The following is a 395-nucleotide window of genomic DNA, read 5'->3' as shown; positions in this document are numbered from 1 at the left end:
GGGGGGAGGAGGGGGAAGGGGGAGGAGGAGGAGGGGGGAGGAGGAGGAGGTGGAGGAGGTGGAGGAGGTTAAAAAGTGGCGCGCCGTAATTTGAGGCGGATACGCTACCCCACAAGTCATTCACGATGCTCACCGGGCCCGTCCGACCGCATTTCGTCCGTTAAACGATGGAACGACGGAAACGAGAGCGTGGTGAACGGACGAGGGGGGCAGAAAAGAGGTAGAAAAGGAAAAGGGCCCCCGCATCTGCACACCAACATTTTACTCACCGGACAGTATTGCCAGGCCGAACAGTTCGCAGTCTCGCATGCCCTGCTGGCCGAGAAGCATGCATGTCTGCGCGTACACCTCCTTCACTCTCGACTTCGCCTGAAACCATACGTTCGAAACGTTAT

General features: G+C 58.2%; 1 protein-coding gene across 1 annotated transcript in view; it reads right to left on the bottom strand.

Moving 5' to 3' along the window:
• LOC108578634 (protein expanded-like) overlaps positions 1-395 on the bottom strand; it is a 57,318-nt gene that overhangs the window by 30,546 nt on the left and 26,377 nt on the right. Inside the window, exon 2 of the mRNA XM_017942001.1 lies at positions 270-369. Within this exon, the coding sequence (XP_017797490.1) occupies positions 270-369 (100 nt within the window). The remainder of the gene's footprint in view (positions 1-269; positions 370-395) is intronic.

This window comes from Habropoda laboriosa, unplaced genomic scaffold (genome assembly GCF_001263275.1).
Source record: "Habropoda laboriosa isolate 0110345459 unplaced genomic scaffold, ASM126327v1 scaffold45, whole genome shotgun sequence".
NCBI lineage: Eukaryota > Metazoa > Arthropoda > Insecta > Hymenoptera > Apidae > Habropoda > Habropoda laboriosa.
This window is presented reverse-complemented; position numbering and strand designations above follow the sequence as displayed.